Below are 25913 nucleotides of genomic sequence, written 5' to 3' on the forward strand. Positions count from 1 at the left end.
ATGCCTATACAATATGTTACATAAAAACAAAGATGAGGTATCAATGAGACAACACTCCACAAGAGACACAGAAATGAACAGCTATAGGTCACAGTATGGCCTTCAACAATGAGCATATAGGTATAAGAAGATGTAGTATGGATGCCAATGAGACAACTCTCCACAAAAGACCAAATAACACAGAAATTAACAGCTGTAGGTCAAAGTATGGCCTTCAACAATGAGCAAAGCTCATTTACAGTACAGTGATCTGACACTACCTGGTAGACTCTGAGGTTGTGAGGGCACAAAGTACTACAAAACCTTTCTTACTATAACTGTTATAGTAGTTTCAGTTGTGGCTGTATTGCCAGTTTTCTGCCAAAGGTCAATCAATCTATACAAAATGCCAAACTCTTAACTTTATAATAAAAGGGTAAATAATTGATAACAAAAATATAAGTTCAACAAAACATAACTAAACAATACTATATCAAAGAACTCTCAGTTACTGAAACAATTAAGCTCAAAGCACTTAAGGAAGTTCGCTTGTGATGTTTTGGGATTTTTGTCAGATTTTCGGAATCCTCTGATTTTATCCATTTGAATGCCTTAAAAAAATTTGCCCATTGACCCCCATTTTTCTTTTTATAAATCTTTTACATATATAATGATAAGCCATCTGTAAAAGTCTTATAAAATTTTAATTATTTTTTAATAGTTTTTGAGAACTAATTAAACTTGTCAATGATAAAGCTGTGAAAAGTCAAGAGAGAATATTTTCCCGCCAAAATTTCAATGGCTAATATCTTGAAAACAAGCGCATTGACCTATATATTTTTTTTTGCTCTTTAATCCCCTATCAATATAAACTAGTCTTTTGAAAAGTTAATTATTTTGAAACTAAGTAGCGCCCTCCCTTCACCTGCTGATATGAAGTGCCTAAATTCTTAAAGAATTTTCATCACTTTTACTGATCAAGATTTTAAGAGATTTTGACACAATTAACTCTTATTCAGATGCACATAACCAAGAAAGCAAGCCAGTTTATCTTATTAGATTTATACATTTATTAAATAGATACAATTTGTTTGATATTTTATACCTTAACAAATGTAATTGAGAAAATTTGTGAACATATCATATTTAATATTAATTTTGGAGTGCTTGGGTTTGAAATTATATACTCTATCTTCAGCAAAAGGACCATTGGGAACATCAAATAACCTTATCTATCAAAGTCAAGAGAGAAACAAATTAGTGTCTATATATAAATTAAGGAGGTTTTATAAGGAAGCTAAACAAAACACCACCATAGATCAAAAGATGAGGATGTAAGAAGCTACATAACCTTCAATTTTCATTTAAAACTTTACTTGAAAATTGTAGAAAATACATCAAATTTCATCACTGTTAAAAAAAAAATTATGGAAAAATAATAAATTATATATAAGATTTAAATTATCTGTATGTATGAGTTCTGCACCTTTGATCCTTTCAAAACAAAAACAGGTGGAGTAATTATTTGTTCATTATAACACTTGTAAAACTGTATACAAGTTCTCCACAGCAATCAACTAAATGTTATGTCTTACAAAATCATCTGTATAATAAGCCTATAAGAATATTTATGGAACAGAAGTGACTATAAATCTTAGATGATTGTTCTCAACTCAAAATTCAATAAATCTGAGTGTTGTGGCACGTACTCCTCTTTAAATATACTCTGCTTAGAATTAACCATCTGTAGTTTAATATAGGTTGAATTAAGTTTTTGAATCATGTGAGTTATTGAAATGTGAGATATTGAATTGTGAGTTATTTAAATTGCAAGTTATCAAAATGTGAGTTATAGAAATGTGAGTTATAAAAATGTGAGTTATAAAAATGTGAGTTATTAAAATGTGAGTTATTAAAATGTGGGTTTTTGAAATGACCTTTTTGGATGATGAAGTCCAGAGCATCAAGCTAAGTTCTCTAAGTAGCCAGCAGAAGCGTATGACAGGCATATTTTTCCTGGAGTAGTCCAATTATTTCAATTTACTTGCTCCCTTTTTCTGATCCATCTGTCTTTCTGAACCTTATTTCAATTGTTACACAATTACCACAACTTGTTTAATGGTCAGATGAGAGAAAATATTTCACTAAGAGTACACAGCCAGCAATAAAATCTAATTAACAATTGACCATCTAAAGGGGAGAAACAATTGCATCATACCAAGGATTTGTATAGTAAATCTTACTATACAAATCCTTGATCATACTAAATGCAGTGATGGAATTTATAGCTATAACATTGATGGTGTTTATGTCCCTTTATGGGATAATCCTATAAAGGTTTTTTCAAATTTCCTACCCTTCAATCAGATTGATGATTTGCTCTCATCTATTCTAAACTAACATACTTTTGAGGTTTGATTATAACTACCTGCATTATTTTTTTTGGCATTTAGGTCCCTTTTTTTCTAACATCTTTGACCATTACCACCACATAGGACTATGCATTGCTAATATGAGTAAATAGTACTCACAGAAATTGATCACTTATACATGTATGTACAATATATATCAATATCAAATTGAATCCCTTTTTCACCTTCTAGCACCAAACCTTTTAGTTTAGACACACTAAAAACTCTCATTTGAAATTTCTTATACATATTTATGCCATCAGTTGAGGTCCGACTCAAAAAGTGACTGTTGCACGACACCAAAAGCTTACTTTGAGTAAGATAAGCAAATTCAGGTTAAAACCCAAGAGGCCCAAGGAAAAAAATTCTTTTTCATAAATCCCCCCCCCCCCCATTTTTTTTTTACCTTTGAGCACCAAATCTTTAGTTCAGACACACTAAAAATCCATTTTGAAATTAATTTTCCAATTGAAATCATATAAGATTTAACCAATTTCCTTACTGGCGATCAAACAGACTTTGATGTCATGAATAACTGATTTAAAACATACAAGTGTTGAAGCCAATATTGCCTAGGTGGAACTAAGAAAAAGTCATTGTTTCATGTAAAGCATTATTGATTTCAATTCAATTGTACTTTACAAAAAATTTCCATAATTTTCAAATTAAACGGACCAGTGAATTTAAGGTTATTTTTGGTCATTTAGTTCTTCAACTGTTTCTGTTCTTATATATTCATCTTTGGCTTTCAAATAGTTCCAAATGGAGGTTAATCTAAAACATCCTTATAAAGGATGCATGAAATTTATAAAGATTTGTTTTTCAATGTTTACAAAAAATAATGAACACTTGTATGAGTTTGAGAAAGAGTAATGAGTTTTTAAAGTAATTATCGTCTTTAATAATATGAATTTCTTACAGAATGGTAAAAATGTAAATTATTCTCTGAACATTTACAATAAAGCCATTAGTTCAACCACACTTTAAACTTAATGCTATTTGAAAGCCAACTACATTTTCATCATTTTGTTTTTACCAATATTACTGGTACTCCTGGGGAAATATAATACCCAAATAGACCCAGATTACCAACTTGACAGAATTCATCAACTGGTGCTCTTGGGAAAATATAATATCCAAATAGCCCTAGATTATCAACTTGACAGAATTCGTCAACTTTGACATTTACTCACTCGTTACGACAACAGTCTACATAAGACTACGATCCATAATGGATTTTTTTCCTATGCTTTTGTAATATTTCTCCAGTCTTCCCATCACTTGATGTATATAAGAAGATCGATTAGCTATCACTTACAAAGATCTCAACATCTAGAAACTGTATCTATCCAAGGTTTTATCGGAGTTGGAAGGTCAAATAAAAGAATGATCTTATTACAAAATGATTTTCTTTAATGATTATCCCCTCATTATTTCTATACATGTAGGAACACGATAAGGTACAATGTATAATTATAGTCATGACAGACAAAAACAAATCTAAAACGATGATGAAGACTGGGAAAATTGAAACATCAGCAAAATTGAGATATCAGGTTATAGACCCAATGCCTGCAATATTCCTAAAGGACATGCTGAATAAGACAATTTCATCTAATGGAAACGTTTGAGGCTGAAATTTTACAAATTTTTCGTCATGTTAGGTGTCAGAATCCTTGAGAGCGGCAATTTTTTTTAAGTACACTTCATGTAAATTGACCAACTTTTAACCATGTAGACCAAAATTATAACAAACAGGTGGACTGTACAGTTGTGATCAATTTTTCATAATGTTTCAAATATAACATTAACAGTACCATTTTACTGCACCAGAAACACAGTTTGATAATTAACGTCTTCTCTGCAGTCAAGCTCAAAGGTAAAATATATATATATATATGTAAAAACAAAAATCTTATATAATTTTGAAAGCAGACAAACCAAAAAGGATCTTTTCATATATATAGTATAGCCAAATGCAGCCAATTGGAATTAAGGTACCAGATTCTAGCATTAACAATGTTTTACTATTTTCTTTCATTAATAACAGTAAATGAATAAAAGTGCTTTTAACCAAGTGCACAATTTCTTTTAACTTTAAACAATTGCAGACTAAAATCAATAATCGGAAGATAACAAAATATACAATTGTCTTCGTTAATGTAATTTCACCCAAGTCCAGACAAGTAAGAGTAATTACAGACTAGCTGTCCAAGAAGTGGAAGTGTTACAGTATTATGTAAGCTCTGATATAAACATAAAATATAAAATACTATAAAACAAATTATTTACGCAGATATTTTATTTAACATTTATCCCTTTCTTACCAACTTGGCCACTTTTATTTTCCCTGACTTTCTTATTTCCTGATGTATAAAAGATCAAAGTTTAACTTATTTCTGACTATATACAAACATATATTAAGCATCTACTCGCAAAAGTCATGAATATTGGTTGGCTAACAATAAAAGGTATAAGGTCACTAAGAAGCCAAAGTTCCAAAAGCAATTAACTTGTGTTAAATGCATGTTTCTTCAATAATGAGAGTTAACACATATACATGTACATCAAGGCTATGATAAATACTGGCATGAAGGAAGAAAACACATCAACCTACATGTAGTAAAAAAAGTATCATTTTTTAATTTGGCCCAGTAAAACCTGATAAAAATTTCAATTATAAATTTTGTTAGACAAACCATAATTTATCATCAAAGGAGGAAAATCCCACTCATGAACACCAAAAAGACAGATTTTGATACTAGAGTTTATAAAAACAAGGCTGAAAATCTATTTAAGTAGCATAATACCAAAATATGTGCATTTAGATACTGCGGGTAATACACTGCACTTAAAGTTAATCTCAAGTTTAGGAAAATTTGTTTTTTTATATAAGTAGTAGTCTGATCAAAGGTTGACTGATAAGTTTCACAAAATTGCTGCATAATCCAGTCAAACATCAATGAGCCTTCACAAAATTACAATTTATGAACTTCATCAGTGGTTGCTTACAGCGCTATTTTTGTCAATTAATCTAGCATATATGATGTCAAATCTTGGAAATCTCAACTCAAAATGTTCTTTAACTTGCGTTATCTTTGTCAGACCACATGAGAACTGACGGAATCAGTCTATATTTTTCTTAATTCTATTGTTTTAATAAAACGGTCTTTTATTTTTTGTCATGGTATCACTATGAGTGTCAGTTTTATATCTTTTTTTATATTTAAGGTGGGTTTTTTCAGAGACATGTATACTAAAGAGATGTATTTATATGTCTCTGTTTTTTTTAATATTTCGGGTTGTCAGAATGCTGTCCCCCAAATCCTCTTTTACTCTTTTATAACAAAGGCAAATCCTATCTTGTACATGTACTGTACATATTAGATTTAACTCCAGTGCTCAATTTAAAATGTTCTCTTTCAGGACTTTAAAAGGCAAGAGATGTGGTATCAAGCTAATGAGATAGACTATCAATCAAATTCTAAAGGACAAGATGTAAACAACTACAGGTAACCAACCATGTGGCCTTCAAGAGTCTACATGCTACATACAAACAGTCAAGCACTTTTTCTTGGAGCTTTGCCTAAATATTTGTAAACACAAATATTATTTATTTTTGATAATTTCAATTAACACATTTACAACTTTGTATAAATATTTTCATCAACCTAGTCAATAAATGGCATTTTTGCTGTCAAGAATGTGTACAACAATTTCAACATGGGGCCATTAGCACACACAAAAATCCAAAATTAAAACAATTAAGACACATACATTGTAGCATCAATTTACAGGGAGAAGTTTTTAAAGCAAATTAAAACTAATACTTGTCAGGCGCGGATCCAGAAGGGGGGTTCCGGGGGTTGGAACACCCCCTTTTTTTTGGACGATCAATGCATTTGAATGGGGACATGTAATTGGAACCCCCCTTTGTCCTGGGTTAGGAACCCCCCCTTTTTAAAATGGCTGGATCCGCCCCTGATTGTTATCAAATAAATCATATTCTCCCAAACTAAAGTATCAATCAGTAACACATCCACAGAAAGCCTCATAAGTAGCCTGAAAAACTCGTGACCATGTGCTTTTTTTTTTTTTTTTTTTTTTTTTTTTTGCATTGAATTGTAAGATACCAAAGAAAATTGTAAAACAATCTTATAAAGAAAATAGCATTATTAAAGGCCCCCAAGAAAAACATCTAACATATGATCTTCAATAGAAGCTGAGTATCTATCCAGAAGGCAAGCTCTAAATAGCCCAGTCTTAGTTTTAAAGTAGGTAGTAAATATTTTTTTAACAGACTGCACAAGGCTTGTAGTTATGAAAGATATGTACATTGTACAAGTAGAAAATACTGCAAATACATGTACCCAGATCTAAACACATGCCTCTATTCAAATTACAATCGAACAAACATTTTAAACTAGCAGATACAAATAATTGTGTTTGATTGATATTAATTGTTTCATTCTTTCTGTAACAAATATTTCAAATATGTGAAAAATAACACTGCATTAAACTGCAACATTACAGGTGTAAGTGAGGTTTTGGCAAGGAATGGATGTTCTGAAAACACAAAATAGTCATAAAAGTCAAATCCACTAACTGCAAAACCAGACAAAAAAATCTAGTGTTTTATTACGGTAATAAGATACGTATTGAATCGATTATTAAGATAGCAATCACTAGCATTGTTTGTAAAATCCATTTTCTTCACTGTCTGTACAAATTTGGATAAAAACAGAATTATTCTCTGACAATTTTATGCATCGGGAATTGATTTTTCCGTTGCAGCAGAGTGCAGTGATTCAGAGAGGCTGCCAGTGATTGCGTTACTGCCATATCTTTTATGTAAATATGGATCTTCTGTGGGGAAAAGAAAAGCAAGTGCCTGCCTATAGAATGTCTATTTAATGACCAAATACAGCATCATTTTGAGATTAGTTTCTATTTGCATAAAAAGAGAGCTTTAGTTTGTACTCGTGTGTCAATTATACAGCCATTTCCTTATCGGACTTGGCTATGAATAAATATTTATCTTGGTAAAAGTTCAGATGTGTTCGTGGTGATGTAAAATAGATGGGCATCTAAGTATTGGTAGAAATACAACACATGTTGTAGTCAGTATCGTGTATGGCTTAGGTCTTTGATTTGTGTTGCTTAGAAACCTTAATTTAGCTGATGTATGAAGATTTAAAGTTGCTTTTACAAAAATGTAAATAATTATTAAGCTTCATGGATTTTTTCTGTCCTGAAGTAGAACCTTCTATAGAGAGCATCTGAAAATATTTTTACACTTTTAAAATTTATAAGTGACAAAATTGATTTGAAATACTTTCGTCATTTCGAAAAACCATTTTGTAAATTACGAAAGTGACGAGCGCTAGCAAAATCACTGCCATCTGTATCTATACAATGTAGATGGCTAGATGTTTTTATTTTAAATTATCTGATCAGACGGCAGACAGCTCAACCTTTGCAGCAACTTACTCATCAGAGATCGTTGATAGATACTGATGGATTTATTTTTCCACTTTTACAGCACAGGACTATATTGAGATTGGCATATTACATGGATAATATGCAGTTGTCTAACGTTGAAGACTATTTGTTTCAATCTGAAGTCTTTTAGTCATGGGGTTGCTGTTTTATTGACTAATACCCAATATCTCAACAGATACAGGTTCAAAGGTTGCTGTCTACTACATGTATTGGTGTTTGGTGTTAAACGCCATTATAAGCTCTTTTGACACTTGGCATGTGCAGAAATCGTAACGTTCAACTCCTTCAACAAGGTCCAATATCAGGCAAACATATCTGACTGTACTAAATTAAAATAGTTATGATCCATCCTTTTTTGACTAACAAACTCTTTTTTTCTTAAATTGTTCTTTTCCTTTAAATAACTGTGTATATACATTTAAATTCGGTCAATGAAGACCAATGTACATAATCTATCATATGTTGGAAGCAAACAGCAACCAATCTATCCATTTAGTAGAGCAAACTACAATTTTATCAATCCCACACAAAATCTACTATTAATGAATAGAACTGAATATCACGGATATAGACTACTGACTCAGAATGGTTTCTAAACAGTATGCCACTTTGACAATATGCAAATACATGTACCTGTTATACAGAAACTAAATGAGAAAACAATATAACGCCTACAACAGCTATTAGTATTAAGGACGATGGTAATTGGTCTGTATTATTTTACTGAGATCTCGTCATGAACTTGCTCTTTGGTTACAGTTGTCCTTGAATGAACACAGAGATATTTACCAACTCCTATTACATTTTTTAAAAGCTGCTTGACATGCACACAAAATGAATGACAGCAGGGGATATCTAAATACGTAAAAACCTTTATGAGCTAAAATTTGGTAAAATGGACCTAAAACATGTCCATTCCAATTTCAGTCAATGAGCTTTTTTTAAGCAGCAAAATATGTTAGCCATTTCTATAAAAAAAAAATCTCAAAACTTCAAGACTACGTATGGTTTAATTTTGACTTCCAATAAATTGCAAAGGCCTGATATAATTTTGAAATTTTGCAATAAAAATAACAGTGAGGACCAGCAGATTTTTTTCAAAGACAACCATGGAAAAAAGATTGGAGAATTTTGAGGCAGCATACAAGAGGTAGTCGATTACCACTCTTAGTACATGTACATTTTAAAAACAAACACAATGTACATGTATGTATACATATGTACAAGTAACAATTCGAAGAAAAAAAACGTCACAAAAACAAAAACAGGAAATGTACAAAAACGTATTTGTTATGAATTTGCAAAAACATCTTGTAAATATAAAATAATATCAAACACAATGTAAAAATAAATCATTAAGTAGCTCATAATGTAAATTTCTTTAAATGAAACTTAATAAAATTGTATAGACTTTGTGATTTAACATATCAACAAGGGTTACAATGTAATACATATAATACACCATCTGTTGAAACCTATTATCAATTTGACATTTAAAAATGTGATAATGTATTATTAGTATTCCTCCTACACATAATTCTGAGGTAGAGCTCTGAGGCCTCAGTAAAGGATTTAAATATATATATATATATATATGTACCTTATTATAATCTTTAACCTGCTGATAACATTCTTCATCTCAATCATATGTTAATTATTTCATTGTTACTTATCTTTCAGTTTCAAAGGGAAGTTGATATAATCAAGTCAGTACCTACAAAGTCCTAAATAGTGGATCTATATATAATTATTGAACAGCTTATACATGTTATATGTATATCCCTCCAAGAAATTTCTGAAAGGGGTTTTGGGTGAGCAGTTAGCAGTACAAATTGAAACTGAATGAAACTTGTACATAATGCAATTTTGACCCCTTTTAATACATTTGTAGAAGAATATGGGAAAAGAAGTAGATGTAATCAAAACAGACCTTAAAGACCCACTGAAATTTTACAAGAAAAGTACAAGAATACATAAACAAGACAGAACCTATTGTTTTTGTTTTACTCTATCAATGGACAAACCCAATTATTAATGCTCAATTACAAAATTCTGCATTTAAACCTCCATGCACTTTTTATGATTTTTTCCTGTTTTCCTATTTAACATGCTTAATCATGTTAATTTGCTCTACTAACAATATAAAATTCAATACTCCTACAAAACAACACAAAGAATGTAACAGAATTCCAGTGATTAGAGGGATTATCAAGATGAAAGTAGAATTATTTTCACCTGCCCAACATCACAATAAGAAGAGATTGTTCAGGTTGAGTGGTATCAAACCTACTATTTCATGAGCCATTTGATGATTAATAAGTTGCAGGCTCCTGGGTCATTATAACAAAGTTCCATCAATGCTTTCATATGTTCAAAGTTGTATGCCACTTGAATACTATTTTTATCCAGACAAAAAGAGGGTGGGGATACTTTTTTGAGAACAGGAGATAAATTGAACCCAACTTTATATACATGTACATTTATGAAGCCTAAAGTTACAAAGTGTTAGTCATTATCAAGCATATACAAGCTTTAAACTAGATTTTCTAAAGCTTGCAATTTAAAACTTTTATTCTAACATGACGTCCTTCAAACTATTTGAGTACACACCCGTGGTAAAATATGAATATATTGCCAGTGCTGTTCCGATTGTACTTCCACGTCATATGCTTTTTTATGAATGAGATACCCGACGTCATAGAACAATGACGTTAGAATGTAAGCATTTTACGGGAAAATACACGCTTGTGAATCCGAAAATCATCACAAGGAAACATACACAAATGATGCTAAAATGTGGCAAAAGCCCTTTATTGTACATCATATAAGACATATAAATAAATTATCATTCAAATTCATCCAAAACTGTCTAAATACATTATTTTAAATAGTTTAAGCATGTCACTAATGCAGTTTGCTCCGTTCTTTTACGCTAGTTTATTAGTGCGTTTATTTATGGGAACGGCAAATATTTGCCTACACCTAGAGCGCTTCGATCCAAAAGAATTGCCGTATGTGTCCTATCAGAATCGAAATAATTCATGGGGGCTTGAATATATCTAGATTTTACCACGGGTTGTCCCTTTATGACGATATTTTACCCCTCGCTATCGCTCAGGGGTAAAATATTTGTCATAAAGGGCCAACCCGTGGTAAAATCACGATATATTCAAGCCCCCATGAATTATTTCTTAATTATAAGTGCCATAAACATGTTCTGAAAGTGACCAGTAAAATAAAGGCTACATCCTGTCAACTTCAGATTTACATGCCAATAAATAAGAATCAACGTCTTAGAAAAACTTAAAAGAATTTTTTTTTAGATAAAACAAAAATAATTTCTAGCTACTTTCTTGTTTTATACTAGAGGTTTTCACAAAAATAACAAATAGTAAAATCAGACGCTTTCCTTTTTGTAATTTTTAACCAAATTGTTAGGCAAATAGCTCAATAACAACCAAATAACGGCCTCAGATTGTGGCTTTAATACAATATAGGTTTTTGTACTCTTAGCAGCCCTTTATCACATATGTTTTGTTTGTGGTTATTTTGAAAAAGAAGATTCTTAAATTGACAAAAAAATGTGTTTTTGTATTGTGTCCTTCTTTAAGTTTGACCAAAAGAATGCAGTCAATTGTATTCATTTAAACGGTTATCTTTTCCCTTTAAAATATCAGATTAAAATGTTATCATGCAAATGAAGAAAAGTGCCATTAAGACAAAAATGAACAAATAATTCGGATATTTAAATTTACTATAGAAAATTTAAAGTTTTAAAGGCATTTTAAAAGAAATCTTCAGCATACTCAAATGTATATCAAATGAGATGTGGGATAAAAAGCAGAAAACAACCCAATAACCAAAGCTTGTCTCAAGGTTAATATCCTTAATCTTGAATACAAATCATACAATCTGACTAAAAAATACTTGAATTTTATTTAGACACATCAAATGTAAAAGAAAAAAAATATTGGAAAACAAGAATGTGTCCAAAGTACATGAATGCCCCACTCGCACTATCATTTTCCATGTTCAATGGACCGTGAAATTGGATAAAAAATATAATTAGGCATTAAAATTAAAAAGATAATATCATAGGGAACATGTGTACTAAGTTTCAAGTTGATTGGACTTCAACTTCATCAAAAACTACCTTGACCAAAAACTTTAACCTGAAACATGCACTATCATTTTCTATGTTCAGTGGACCGTGAAATTGGGGTCAAAAGTTTAATTTGGCTTTAAAATTAGAAAGATCATATCATAAGGAACATGTGTACTAAGTTTCAAGTTGATTGGACTTCAACTTCATCAAAAACTACCTTGACCAAAAACTTTAACCTGAAGTGGGACAGACGGACGAACAGACGGACGAACGAACGGACAGACAGACAAACGAACAGACAGACAGACGGATGAACGGACGCACAGACCAGAAAACATAATGCCCCTCTACTATCGTAGGTGGGGCATAAAAAAGGTACCAACACTCTTTTGCACCCAAAGAACTATACACAACATCTATAAGTTTCTAGTCTGATAAATTATGTAATCATGCTAGACTCCCTTAGGCAAATTTGTACATGAACTGAAAATGTTTTGACTGTTCTGTTTTAGTCATTTCACTATTGAGCTTTCTAAAATTTACTACTCCGATGTTTACCAACCTAAACTACCCATGAGAGTATTTAGGTTGTTAAATATCACCCCATCCCTCTGTAGTCTTTTAACATCTTATATATCTAGCTTTCCAAAGATTCGGTCTCCAGCGTATTACAGAGACAAGTATAGAGCAAATGGAGATTTATATCATATACTGGGTTAAAAAATATATGAAATCCATTTCTACCTTTCCCCCAGAGTTATATGACATTTACCATGGTATTTAAAATGGTTGTGGGTGTATTATCTAACCATCTCAATCACCCTATCTCTGTTCCATCTGAGTGGGACATCAGCACTAAGAAATGCTAAACTGGATTACAGCTCCGATTTTAAAAGTTAATGTACAATTGAAAACAGAAATGGATCACAAAAGTCAAAATAAAATACATATAGGTACCTTATATAAAGTAACAAGTTTTTGAGATGACATTTACTGATAGGATAAGAACTTGATGAGATGGAAATAAATTTGGATTTACTGATTTTACCAAATTTTTTTTATGACCAACAAATGTTTTATTTCTATATTTTCATTCAGATTGTCTCTTATTTCATATATCAACTAGGTTTCAACTAGATATCATTGAGGTTGGCCCCGCTGTGAATAATGTGCATTAAAAAATTGTATCTTTACCATAGGACATGGGTTTGTCAACTGAAATCAAAGTTTTTTTACCTTGACCTTTGACCTAGGAAGTTGCACATAAATTATGACACACCCTTTGGTGTTGGTTTATATACATGTCAAGTATAAACTTTGAAATGATAACGGTTCTCAAGATATAGAGCGGACACGATCTTTACCATAGGACATGGGGTTGTCAACTGAAACCAAAGTTTTTGACCTTGACCTTTGACCTAGGAAGTTGTACATAAATTATGACATACCCTCTGATATTGGTTTATATACATTTCAGGTATAAACTTTAAAATGATAACGGTTCTCAAGATATAGAACGGACACAATCTTTACCATAGGACATGGGGTTGTCAACTGAAACCAAAGTTTTTGACCTTTAACTTTGCCCTAGGCAGTTGTTCATAAATTATGACACACCCTCTAGTGTTGTTTCATATACATGTCAAGTATAAACTTTGAAATCATAACGGTTCTCAAGATATAGAGCGGACACGATCTTCACCACAGGACACAGGGTTGTCAACTGAAACCAAAGTTTTTTTACCTTGACCTTTGATCTAGGAAGTTGTACATACATTATGACACGCCCTCTGGTGGTGGTTAATAAACATGTAAAGTATAAAGTATGAAATCATAATGATTCTCTAGATATGGAGCGAACACAAAGTGTTACGGACGGACGGACAGACTGATCACTATAGGGCGACGGCGGGGCCCTAATTATCTTTTATAACATAAATAAGATACAACTGTTTGGTCGAATGAAGGTTAACATCATGGTTAAGAGACTATATATGCATCAGCATGTGTTATAAACTATTTCTTCAACACCATAGATTAGAGACTAATTTTACAACAGCATGGTTTAAAGACTATCCTCATAATCAGTAACCATGTTTCTAGTTTATCTGAAACAAAACTTTGTATTTTCAAAACTAGTGCAAGCAAATTCTTAGACACACAGAGTGATAAAGACTTCATAACTAACTGTCCAAAGTTATGTATATAGTCTTCAAAGAAGTACTTACCTCTTCATAAAACTTTAACTGAGGGACAGATTCATCACAGATTTGTTCACAATATTCCTTAAATAATAAAAATCCTGAAAAAATACAAATATTATATGATATACTATTTTATGACTTCAACAAATATACTTTGAAAGTTCAAATTTAAACTTCAATGAAAATGCATTCTAACAGATTTTGGTGATGTGACATATATGTAAAAGGTTTTTCACCAAAAAAAATTGTTTCTGTTTTTAAGAATTTCTCCTTTACTCTACATTGAAAGAATATATTTTATCCATACATTCAATTAATGGGTTTTTAAATTTATTAGGAGAAAACTCATTAATAACATGCTCTTCATCTGTGGTGTGCATTTGATGTTTCTTTGACAGTGTTATTTGTTGAGCATGCATATGTTTTCTTTTTTGTGCAAGAAACATGTTATTTTGTCTGTGTTAATTACTGAACAAGCAACTCTGTGTTGTATTTTACTTTGCCTGTGTTGTGTATTGCACATGTTACATTTGTACTTTGTCTGTGGTGTGTCTTGCACATGTTACTATAGCTAAGACTATGGTGTTTTTTGCATGTGTTACTTTGGCTATGTTGTGCACTGGTCAAATTACTCTGTATGTTGTCCATTCAGCAAGTTACTTTGTTGTGCTCTGAACATGCTGCTTTATTTGTGGTGTGCATTGAACAGATTACTTTATTTGTGGTGTGCATTGAACAGATTACTTTGTATGTGTTGTGCATTGATCATGTCATTTTCTTTGTTATGTTGTGGATTGCACAACTTTGTTTGTCTAGGGTGTGTATAGCACAAGTTACTATGGCTGTGTTCTGCACTGATCAAGTAACTTTGTGTTATAATTGTCCATTGTGCACATTACTTTGTTTGTCTCATTGTGCACTGAGCATGTTATTTCTTGCGTGTATTGAGCAAATTTGTTTGTGGTGTGTTGCGTTCTGTGTATGTTACTCTGTCTTGAGTGTAGCCTTAGGTGAGCATTGCACATTTTATTGTATTTATGTTATGTTGTGTATTAAGCATTTTGAGCATATGGTACTTTGTTTGAGGTGTGCATTGAGCATGCATATGGTACTTTGTTTGAGGTGTGCATTGGGCATGTTTCTTTGTTTGAGGTGTGTATTGAGTAGGTTACTTTGTTTGTGGTATGTATTGAGCATGTTACTTTGTTTGATGTGTGCATTGAGCATGTTACTTTGTTTGATGTGTGCATTGAGCATGTTACTTTGTTAGATGTGTGTATTGAACATGTAACTTTGTTAGATGTGTGTATTGAACATGTAACTTTGTTAGATGTGTGCATTGAACATGTAACTTTGTTAGATGTGTGCATTGAACATGTAACTTTGTTAGATGTGTGTATTGAGCATGTTACTTTGTTTGATGTGTGTATTGAGCATGTTACTTTGTTTGATGTGTGTATTGAGCATGTTACTTTGTTTATTGTGTGCATTGAGCATGTAACTTTGTTAGATGTGTGCATTGAACATGTAACTTTGTTTGATGTGTGCATTGAGCATGTAACTTTGTTTGATGTGTGCATTGAGGATGTAACTTTGATGTGTGCATTGAACATGTAACTTTGATGTGTGCATTGAACATGTAACTTTGTTAGATGTGTGCATTAATCATGTAACTTTGTTTGATGTGTGCATTGAGAATGTAACTTTGTTTGATGTGAGCAAGCAGCATGTAACTTTGTTTGAGGTGTGCATTGAGCATGTTACTTTGTTTGTGGTGTGAACTGGGCATGTAACTTTGTTTGATGTGTGCATTGAGCATGTAACTTTGTTTGTGGTATGCATTGAGCATGTTACTTTGTTTGATGTGTGCATTGAGCATGTAACTTTGTTTGATGTGTGCATTGAACATGTAACTTTGTTTGATATGTGCATTGAGCATGTAACTTTATTTGATGTGTGCATTGAACATGTAACTTTGTTAGATGTGTGCATTGAGCATGTAACTTTGCTTGATGTGTGCATTGAGCATGTAGCTTTGCTTTATGTGTGCAAGCAGCATGTAACTTTGTTTGAAGTGTGCATTGAGCATGTTACTTTATTTTATGTGTGCATTGAGCATGTTACTTTGTTTGATGTGTGCATTGAGCTTGTAACTTTGTTAGATGTGTGCATTGAACATGTAACTTTGTTTGATGTGTGCATTGAACATGTAACTTTGTTTGATGTGTGCATTGAACATGTAACTTTGTTAGATGTGTGCATTGAACATGTAACTTTGTTTGATGTGTGCATTGAACATGTTACTTTGTTTGATGTGTGCATTGAACATGTTACTTTGTTTGATGTGTGCATTGAACATGTAACTTTGTTAGATGTGTGCATTGAACATGTAACTTTGTTTGATGTGTGCATTGAACATGTAACTTTGTTTGATGTGTGCATTGAGCATGTAACTTTGATGTGTGCATTGAACATGTAACTTTGTTTGATGTGTGCATTGAGCTTGTAACTTTGTTAGATGTGTGCATTGAACATGTAACTTTGTTTGATGTGTGCATTAAGCATGTAACTTTGTTTGATGTGAGCAAGCAGCATGTAACTTTGTTTGATGTGTGCATTGAGCATATTACTTTGTTTGATGTGTGCATTGAGCATGTTACATGTACTTTGTTTGTGGTGTGAACTGGGCATGTAACTTTGTTTGATGTGTGCATTGAGCATGTTACTTTGTTTGATGTGTGCATTGAGCATGTTACTTTGTTTGATGTGTGCATTGAGCATGTTACTTTGTTTGATGTGTGCATTGAACATGTTACTTTGTTTGATGTGTGTATTGAGCATGTTACTTTGTTTGATGTGTGTATTGAGCATGTTACTTTGTTTGATGTGTGCATTGAACATGTTACTTTGTTTGATGTGTGCATTGAGCATGTTACTTTGTTTGATGTGTGCATTGAACATGTTACTTTGTTTGATGTGTGTATTGAGCATGTTACTTTGTTTGATGTGTGCATTGAGCATGTTACTTTGTTTGATGTGTGCATTGAGCATGTTACTTTGTTTGATGTGTGCATTGAACATGTTACTTTGTTTGATGTGTGTATTGAGCATGTTACTTTGTTTGATGTGTGCATTGAGCATGTTACTTTGTTTGATGTGTGTATTGAGCATGTTACTTTGTTTGATGTGTGCATTGAGCATGTAACTTTGTTTGATGTGTGCATTGAGCATGTTACTTTGTTTGATGTGTGCATTGAACATGTTACTTTGTTTGACTAGTGCATTTACCATGTTAACAGTATGTGTTTTGGTTTGCATTGTGCATGTTATTCTAATTTTGATATGTTGTACATTGATCATATTACTTTGACATGTGCATTGAGCATGTTACATTGTCTGATGAGTGCATTGAGCATATTACCTATATTTTGTGCACAGATCATGTTACTTTGTTTGTGTTGTGTCCGCACTGAGCATGTTACTTTTTTATTGCATTGAATATGTTACCTTATTTGTTTTAAGTTTATTACTGTCATGCTTCTTTGTCTGAGCTGGGTACAAATAATAAAATTATTCTTTTTTCTACCAAATACTGTGTGTATGAAAGGATACCTCATAGTCAGGTACTTACTTATATTGTACATATAGTCAGGCATTTACTTATATTGTACATATAGTCAGGTATTTACTTCTATTGTACATTTTGTCAGGTATTTACTTATATTGTACATATAGTCAGGTATTTACTTATATTGTACATATAGTCAGGTATTTACTTATATTGTACATATAGTCAGGGATTTACTTATATTGTACATATAGTCAGGGATTTACTTATATTGTACATACAGTCAGGCATTTACTTATATTGTACCTATAGTCAGGCATTTACTTGTACATATAGTCAGGTATTTACTTATATTGTACATATAGTCAGGTATTTACTTATATTGTACATATAGTCAGGTATTTACTTATATTGTATATAGTCAGGTATTTACTTATATTGTACATATAGTCAGGTATTTACTTATATTGTACATATAGTCAGGGATTTACTTATATTGTATATAGTCAGGTATTTACTTATATTGTACATACAGTCAGGTATTTACTTATATTGTACATACAGTCAGGTATTTACTTAAATTGTACATATAGTCAGGTATTTACTTATATTGTACATACAGTCAGGTATTTACTTATATTGTACATACAGTCAGGTATTTACTTAAATTGTACATATAGTCAGGTATTTACTTATATTGTACATACAGTCAGGTATTTACTTATATTGTATATACAGTCAGGTATTTACTTATATTGTATATACAGTCAGGTATTTACTTCTATTGTACATTTTGTCAGGTATTTACTTATATTGTACATATAGTCAGGTATTTACTTATATTGTACATATAGTCAGGTATTTACTTATATTGTACATATAGTCAGGGATTTACTTATATTGTACATATAGTCAGGGATTTACTTATATTGTACATACAGTCAGGCATTTACTTATATTGTACCTATAGTCAGGCATTTACTTATATTGTACCTATAGTCAGGTATTTACTTATATTGTATACACAGTCAGGTATTTACTTATATTGTACATATAGTCAGGTATTTACTTATATTGTATACACAGTCAGGTATTTACTTATATTGTACATACAGCCAGGTATTTACTTATATTGTACATACAGTTATAGGTATTTACTTATATTGTACATACAGTCAGGTATTTACTTATATTGTACATACAGTCAGGTATTTACTTATATTGTACATACAGTCAGGTATTTACTTATATTGTATATACAGTCAGGTATTTACTTATATTGTATATACAGTCAGGTATTTACTTATATTGTACATATAGTCAGGTATTTACTTATATTGTACATATAGTCAGGTATTTACTTATATTGTATATACAGTCAGACATTATTTTAGTTTGCTAATGGCAATGGTGGTTCACTTAATTTTAGTACTATTTTACTATGTATACAATGTATGAGGAAACTAACTATACATAAAAGTTCCATAAAGTTCTGAAAATATTTCCAATAAATCTTTGACATAACTATCTCCATGACAACTAACAATAAAATTCTGTGAACAGCTTTTAATATTGTCCATAAATAGTTTTCTTAAGTCGTATATATAGAAATTATTGGATAATTAAATTCCATCATGCATCAATTTTACGTTGGAGTTTTAAATGCCTAATAGTAAACTAGAGTCTCTTGTGGAGAGTTGTCTCATTGGCAATCATACTACATCTTCTTTTTTTATATCAAGCACATATAGTGAAGCCAATGTGGTTGAGTGGTCTAGCGTGTTGGATACAGTGCAAGCGATTTGGTGTCATGATATCTCAGAAGCATGAGTTTGAATCCCGACGAGGGAAGAACAAAAAATTTGCGAAAGCAAATTTACAGATCTAACATTGTTGGGTTGATGTTTAGATGAGTTGTATATATATACACACATTTGCTCTATGGTAGGGTAATTGTCTCTATGATATATTCCCCATTTCCGTTCTTCTTTTATTTGATTTTGTAAGCGTGACACGTGAAAATCAAATTATTGTCCCGGCACCCGGGAAATGAGGTCTAGCGGGACCCGGGAAATGACAAGAAAATGAGAATTGCTTACGTTCATAGTGTAAGCGGGATACGGGAATCTGACAAAACAGTAAGCAGGATCTGGGAACTGAACCCCCCAATGAGACCCCATTGAAAACAAACTGACAGTGACATGACAAAAAAAGAAAAAAACAACAATGCAAGCCTACTTATGGCAAATATTTATGAATCATTGAAATAGTTTGTTAAGAAATATCAAAACAATAACTTTTTCAGTATTTTCCCTGATTGTTAAAGAGAAAAATTTCAAACTGATTTCTTAAATAATTAACAAGATTTTTAGGATGCTTCCATTTATTCTTTTAAATGGCAAAATCTATTTTCAATTTAATTTGGCTTTTAAAATGTACAAGGTATGTCAAAAGTGATAAAAGACAAAAGTACATTTGTACATGTACATGCAACTTAAGTGACTAGTGTTTTAGTTTAAATAAAAGTTGCTACTATGTTAAGACTTAAGCTGTCCTATAAGTACTCTCAAATTTATTGTGTGACCTAAAACCTCAATTTAGTTCTTTTTATTTCTTAGAATACCAAAATTAAAGAAAGAAAATAAATCAATGAGGCAAAACAAAATAATTGCATTTAAACTTTTTTGCAACAGAAATAAATGGTCAGACACTTAGTTCATAGGATAAAAAATATGTGTCACAACCTAGAATATATTGATTTCAATATTATCAAGATTATTGGTCATTCTACATGTATATATATGTTGAAGAAAAGTGTTATGGTAAAAACTTAAGATTAGCAATTTTGGTTTAATCATATGAAGCCATGGAAACAAATACTCTCCTTTATATGTGTGCGACCTAATAGAAGATATGTGTACAGCTGAGCCAACACTACAAGTTTATCAAATTCCTAATTAGAAAAAAATATTTACATGTAGATAAAAGCATTGGTCATGAAGTTCCAGTCTTTATGCCTATTTACATTTGTTCAGTATAAAAAAAAAAAAGAGGGAGATGAAAGAACCTATGTGTATACATGTACATGTAGTGACTACAAGCCTTTCAAGAAGTGATTGTACGTACATGTACATGTGGTACAACTGTACATTGTATGTATTAGTCACTCTTCCATATTACAATGTATTAATTATATTTTATAATTTTACAGAAAATATTCCTAAAATATGTAGGAAGATGGGGCGGGTGTCAAAGGGGGCGACAACCCGTATTCCCAGAAAAATTAACACTGATATACCGAATACCCCCAAAATACAAATGAAATAAAGCATTCTATTCTAGGAAAACTTTCCCCCAAGTCCTGATAAGTGTAAATCCTGAATTCCAGCATATAAAAGGACAAGTTCTGACATCCTATAGAAGTTTTTCACACCTGTCTAGAAAAGTCTATTCTAGGAAAACTTCCCCCCCCCCCCCCCCCCCCCAAGTCCTGATAAGTGTAAATCCTGAATTCCAGCATATAAAAGGACAAGTTCTGACATCCTATAGAAGTTTTTCACATCTGTCTAGGAAAGTCTATTCTGGGAAAACTAAATCCAGTTGATTTTTTTTTTAAATATTGTGCGATTAATTCCTCATTATGATTTCATTAATGTTATTGTTTATATTTGTACATGTAAATCATGAATACATGTATAGGCCTTAGCCGCCTACATTTATATCATGAGATCATAAAAATAATATAAGAATATCTTATGATAATTGAATAAATATCTTCTGATGATATCTGTTAATTGCATAAAACATCCATTATTTCAAAGTAAATATATTACTTTCATTTTGTATTTTAACAAGTGTTTATAACTCTCAGATGGAAATATTTAGTCAGATCAATATTAATCTTAATTTCTAAATTACAATTTAAATATATATATAAATATTTGTTGAAACAGTTATATCAGAATATTGTTTATTGCACTATTAATTTGTTGATTCATAATTGAGTTGTAATTACTGATGCATTCAGTTATAATCCTATTACACTGACAATTATAATTATCTGGACTTGTGTACACATTATCAGTGTATTGATGGATAATCAGAAGAAAGATTATGTTATGTAGATGTATCTGATGTTGCGCGCAGCCGCCGCATCACTTCCGCAAACACACTTGTAACTCACCTAATTTTTGTCCAAATATTTTGTCAAACTTTATTTCACCCATTTTCGTCAAATGTTTATTCATAACACTCTTCACACTGAAAAATATTAAGACAATAAATATTATCATATCATTTTAACATCAACAAAGCAGACGATAAATTACATGGTGTCAAACTGGGTTTTAACAGAACCCGAGCAGGTGCCCGTTTGCTCCGCTACGTACCTTGGATCAGGAAGGATGATTTTCTTGCTTGCTCTGGCGGCTGGAGTTGATTTAGACTTCTCCATCGCCATGAGATAGCTGACATCAGCCAGCACAGCCTCCAAGTCGGCCATTTTTACAAAAATATAGATCACAAAACTGTGCGATCTATCCCGAAGATCGATTTTACACCAAGTGTGTAATGAATTTTTATCCTTCCTTACTGGTACTCCATTCTTTTTGGCCTACATTTTATTAACACATATATTCCCTCGAATATTAAATAATATTTTAACCATATAATCCTTCATCTATATTGCTTTGCTTAAGATAATTCAAATATGTACATATGTAAATGTATTAATCAGTAAATGAGGAGCTTGCAAAGGCGACTGGGAAAAGAGGTCGGGGCGTGCTATTGGCCAGATGCGGAACCGACCTATTCGATTTTCCTTTGTTGATCGATTATTAAAAACTTTAGAAAATCTAAACAAATACAACACTTTCGTTAATGATTAAATCTTGAGATTTACGTCAATAATAACGATTTGTCAATAAAAACTACAATATGATGAGAAAATAATTTTCTAGAACTGGTTCAAGTTGCCTTTGTGATCCGAGTGAGGAAATTTTGTTATACTTTGATATACTACGTAATTTCTGCACCTTTGGGGGTTAAATTTTCACTTAGGATTATTAATTATTCAATATTTCAGTATATAATTTTGAAATACCAGGAAACAATTTTTTCAAACACAATATGTTATCCGTAACTGTTAGTATCGAGTTTATTGTGGCTTTGAAAATGAACACAATATTATTATTTTCATATCTTTGAAACAATACAAAATTTCTGTACCAGTTTGAGCTTAGTGAGCTGGGTTTTTTTTGTGTGTGTATGGATTTTTTTTGTAGTCCTATTATATGTAAATGAAAACCTTGTCTGTCTGTATTTTTGTTTGTTGTTCTTTTTGTTGTTCTTTTGTTTGTTTTATTTGGGGGTTTGTTTTTTTCTTTCTTTTAGAGGTCAAAAATCGGCTATGCCTTGACTGAGACGGTCATACACTTTTAAATACATGTATTCACGTATAGTCTTCTAAACGAAGATTGTTACACAATTATTCTTTTTTGTTTTCCATCCCGGCAAATCAGATTTGTTTCAATTTGTCTTAGGAATCGATGCAGTAACAAGTTCCAAACTAAGGAGTTTTAATTAAAAAAAAATGTTTCACGATTTTTATTACATTTACATAAATTATTCATATTAGTTCGGATTAAGAGTTAGAATGTATACCTTTTACGAACGGACGGACGAACTACGTGACAAACGCCGTACAGACCAGAAAACATAATGCCCCTCTTCTATCGTAGGTGGGGCATACAAAGAAACAAATTGGACCAAATGAAAATAACTAACTTATGTGGTAGACAAACATTAAAAATACATATTGAGCAATACGAAACAAACAAACAATGATATTATATATTCGTTTATTTTCTGTCAAGTCTGAATCTATACTGTGAGTTATATACTCTTTCCCCTTTTGTTTAAAGCACTATATCATCTTTGGAGATTCGTTTTGTGGTTTACAGTTTTGTCGAGCCTGTAAAATATTTATGACGCCAAAGCAAGACATATGCAATCCTTAATTCCGTCGGCAGTGTCAATATTTAGGTTCAGTATGTTAAACTTTTCTTTAAATAACAATAACTTTGCCAAACCTTTGTGAAATTTTACGGAAGTTGAACAAAAACTGTTTGTGGTAAAATGAGTAAACTGACTGAGAGCATAATATTGTTTATGCAGTTAGATTTTCCGTGTTTTACGGACAAAATTAACAGGTCCTAATAGTTATAGTATAGGGTTAACATTTTTCACACAACACATTTTTTGTCAAATCGATTAAATGAAAATTTAGCAGAATTCAAGCATTTTTTAATATTCAGTTTGGTTGAAGCAAAGTTTTGAAAGTGAATTTATTTATTCATTTTTCAATATGATACTGACAGACTTTATGGCTTTTTAAAAAAAAAAATGCATAAACCTTCTAAGTTTGTCATGAAACTTGGGCCGAAACTAATATTCCAGATCAAGAAAAATTATCTAAGGAAAATGTTCTATTTTTTTTTTTTAATCCTGATTATTGGATTCACTTTTTGCGGGGAAAATCCCACACGGGAGACAGGGTTCCACAGAAGCCTTTACGATATCTAGTATTGCACCTGAACATATCTGAAGATTTTTTATTACATGTTCATTTACGAAATTTGGTCACAACTTTTTTTTTGGTCGCGTGCTTTTCCGCACGGCTCTTTTTAAACATATTTTAAAGTTATTGGTTTTGACATTTTGTTGAAATCCAATTACAATTATATTTCTAATAAAGTAAACAAAATGAATAATCTAACATAACTAATAAACCATTTAGAATCTAAGTGCGAACGGTTGCTAGTGATGAGTTTTTAATAACAGGAATGGTATCCATTCTCGATAACTCGTTGGCTTCCTGCGATTTAGCTCCCTATCTCTAACCCACTACTAGCAATTGTTTGACATGGACCTGTTTGGGGTCCTCGGATCCCTTACCAAGTTTCGGGCGTACACGTTAAAATGACATAGCTACGCCACTGTATGTCACTTCTCAAGAATAGGAAACTTATAATAGGAAAACAGGGATTATCTCTCTTTTCAAGAACTTTTACTTGTTTATCCGATATCGGAAATCATCTGAAAATAAGATACATACAGATATGATAAAGATTTTTTGTATAGATATAAGCAGATATGAAGTATCCACCATTTGCGAGTATGGTCTTAAGGAAACGATGATAGTCCGTCGGAAGGGGACGATAAATGGCTTGCCCGTGTTAAGAGAGAGTCATATCTCTTGCACGTTAAAGACACCCTTGTAGATTTCGAAAAAGAGTATGCTTATGCCGCTACAAGGCAGCACTCGCACCCGCGAAGTGGAAAGGGATTAATATAAGTTGCAAAACTTGTTTCCCAATCCACTATAAATAAATATGTTTAAACTAAACTAGATATGAAGTGATAGCCAACGAGACAACTCTCCATCCAAGTCACAATTTGTAAAAATAAACCATTATAGGTATAAAGTACGGTCTTCAACACGGAGCCTTGTCTCGCACCGAACAACAAGCTATAAAGGGCCACCAAAATTACTATAGTGTAAACAAAAAAACACATTCAAACGGGAAACCCAACGGTCTAGTTTTGATAAAAATCGAGAAACGAGAAACACTTATAAACCACACCAACAAACCACAACCATTGAACATCAGGTTCCTATTTTAGGATAGGAGCAAACACATGCCGTGTGTTTAAACGTTTTAAAAGGAACCAACCTCCACCCTTACCCCGCGAAACAATAGTGTAACTTCACAACATAGAATGACACGCTATAAAATATCAATTGAAATGTCTTAACTCAATCAAAAGCCATATTAACACAAGTGAACATACATCGAACGAATACATTTGAACACACTAAATACAAAATCAATAAAATAAAGGGAGTTTCAGAAAGACAACCATAACCTTGATCAAAACGCAGCTAAATAGAATGAAAACAGGTAAATGAACATAATGTTGTTGGCTGCACTGCATTCTTACTTTATATTACTATTCTGTGTAATTTAGGAAAGTTGAACGCACGTTTTTTTAGGTTTTTTTTTTTAGATCTTATGAATGACAACATTATATATAGACATTGTATAATTGACTCCGTAAACAGCATTAACGGTACGGGTTGGTTT

The 25913-nt window shown here is 31.8% G+C and overlaps 1 protein-coding gene across 1 annotated transcript in view; it reads right to left on the reverse strand.

Annotated features, from left to right (window-relative positions):
* Window positions 1-22562, reverse strand: part of LOC139527689 (G protein-coupled receptor kinase 3-like) — a 116063-nt gene extending 93501 nt beyond the window's left edge. Inside the window, exons 1-3 of the mRNA XM_071323291.1 lie at window positions 22158-22562; window positions 21953-22029; window positions 14226-14299 (exon numbers count right to left, since the gene is read on the reverse strand). Coding sequence (XP_071179392.1) covers window positions 14226-14299; window positions 21953-22029; window positions 22158-22270 — 264 coding nt within the window. The 5' untranslated portion in view covers window positions 22271-22562. The remainder of the gene's footprint in view (window positions 1-14225; window positions 14300-21952; window positions 22030-22157) is intronic.
* Window positions 22563-25913: the final 3351 nt, after the last annotated feature.

The sequence above is a fragment of the Mytilus edulis genome, chromosome 6 (assembly GCF_963676685.1).
Source record: "Mytilus edulis chromosome 6, xbMytEdul2.2, whole genome shotgun sequence".
Classification (NCBI taxonomy): Eukaryota; Metazoa; Mollusca; class Bivalvia; order Mytilida; family Mytilidae; genus Mytilus; species Mytilus edulis.